At 64.3% G+C, this 697-nt stretch overlaps 1 protein-coding gene across 1 annotated transcript in view; it reads left to right on the top strand.

The window, feature by feature from the left end:
• Nucleotides 1–514: 514 nt before the first annotated feature.
• Nucleotides 515–697, top strand: part of LOC104282722 (trypsin-like) — a gene marked incomplete at its 3' end in the record, with an annotated part of 5342 nt that continues 5159 nt past the window's right edge. Inside the window, exon 1 of the mRNA XM_009880842.1 lies at nucleotides 515–692. Within this exon, the coding sequence (XP_009879144.1) occupies nucleotides 515–692 (178 nt within the window). The remainder of the gene's footprint in view (nucleotides 693–697) is intronic.

The following is a 697-nucleotide window of genomic DNA, read 5'->3' as shown; positions in this document are numbered from 1 at the left end:
CTGGGGGCACTGGGAGGTGCCGGGAGGGAGCTGGAGTCTACTGGAAAAACTTGGCAGGCAGAAGGAGGAAGTGTGTGATACTGGGAGGCACTGGGAGGCACTGGGGGCCAGGGAGGGAGAGTGAGGCGGTGTTGGGAAAGAACTGGGAGGCACTGGGAGGGCACTGGTAGGCAGTGGGTGGGAAGCGGTAGGTCACTGGGGACACTGGGAGGGAGAGGGAGAACTGGGAGGACACGGGGGGTGACATGGGGACGTGCTGGGTGGCCCAGGAGAACCTCTAGAAGTGAACTGGGAAGGAACTGGGAGGCACTGGGAGGCACTGGGAGGGCACTGGGAGACACTGGTAGGCAGTGGGTGGGAAACGGTAGGTCACTGGGGACACTGGGAGGGAGAGGGAGAACTGGGAGGACATGGTGGTGACATGGGGAGGTGGTGGGTGGTCCAGGAGAACCTCTAGGAGGGAACTGGGAGGGAACTGGGAGGGAACTGGGGGGCGCTGGGAGGGCACGTGTTGATGCCGAACCCCATCTCTGCTCCCGCAGCGGCCGTGGGGGACGAGAACCGGATCGTGGGGGGCCGGCGCTGCCAGAAGAAGCGTCATCCCTACCAGGTGGTCCTCCTTGGTCCTCAGAAGAACATCCACTGTGGTGGGGTCCTCATCGGCCAATCCTGGGTGCTGACGGCCGCCCCCTGTGAC

This window comes from Charadrius vociferus, unplaced genomic scaffold (assembly GCF_000708025.1).
Source record: "Charadrius vociferus isolate BGI_N301 unplaced genomic scaffold, ASM70802v2 scaffold580, whole genome shotgun sequence".
NCBI classification, from domain to species: domain Eukaryota; kingdom Metazoa; phylum Chordata; class Aves; order Charadriiformes; family Charadriidae; genus Charadrius; species Charadrius vociferus.
This window is presented reverse-complemented; position numbering and strand designations above follow the sequence as displayed.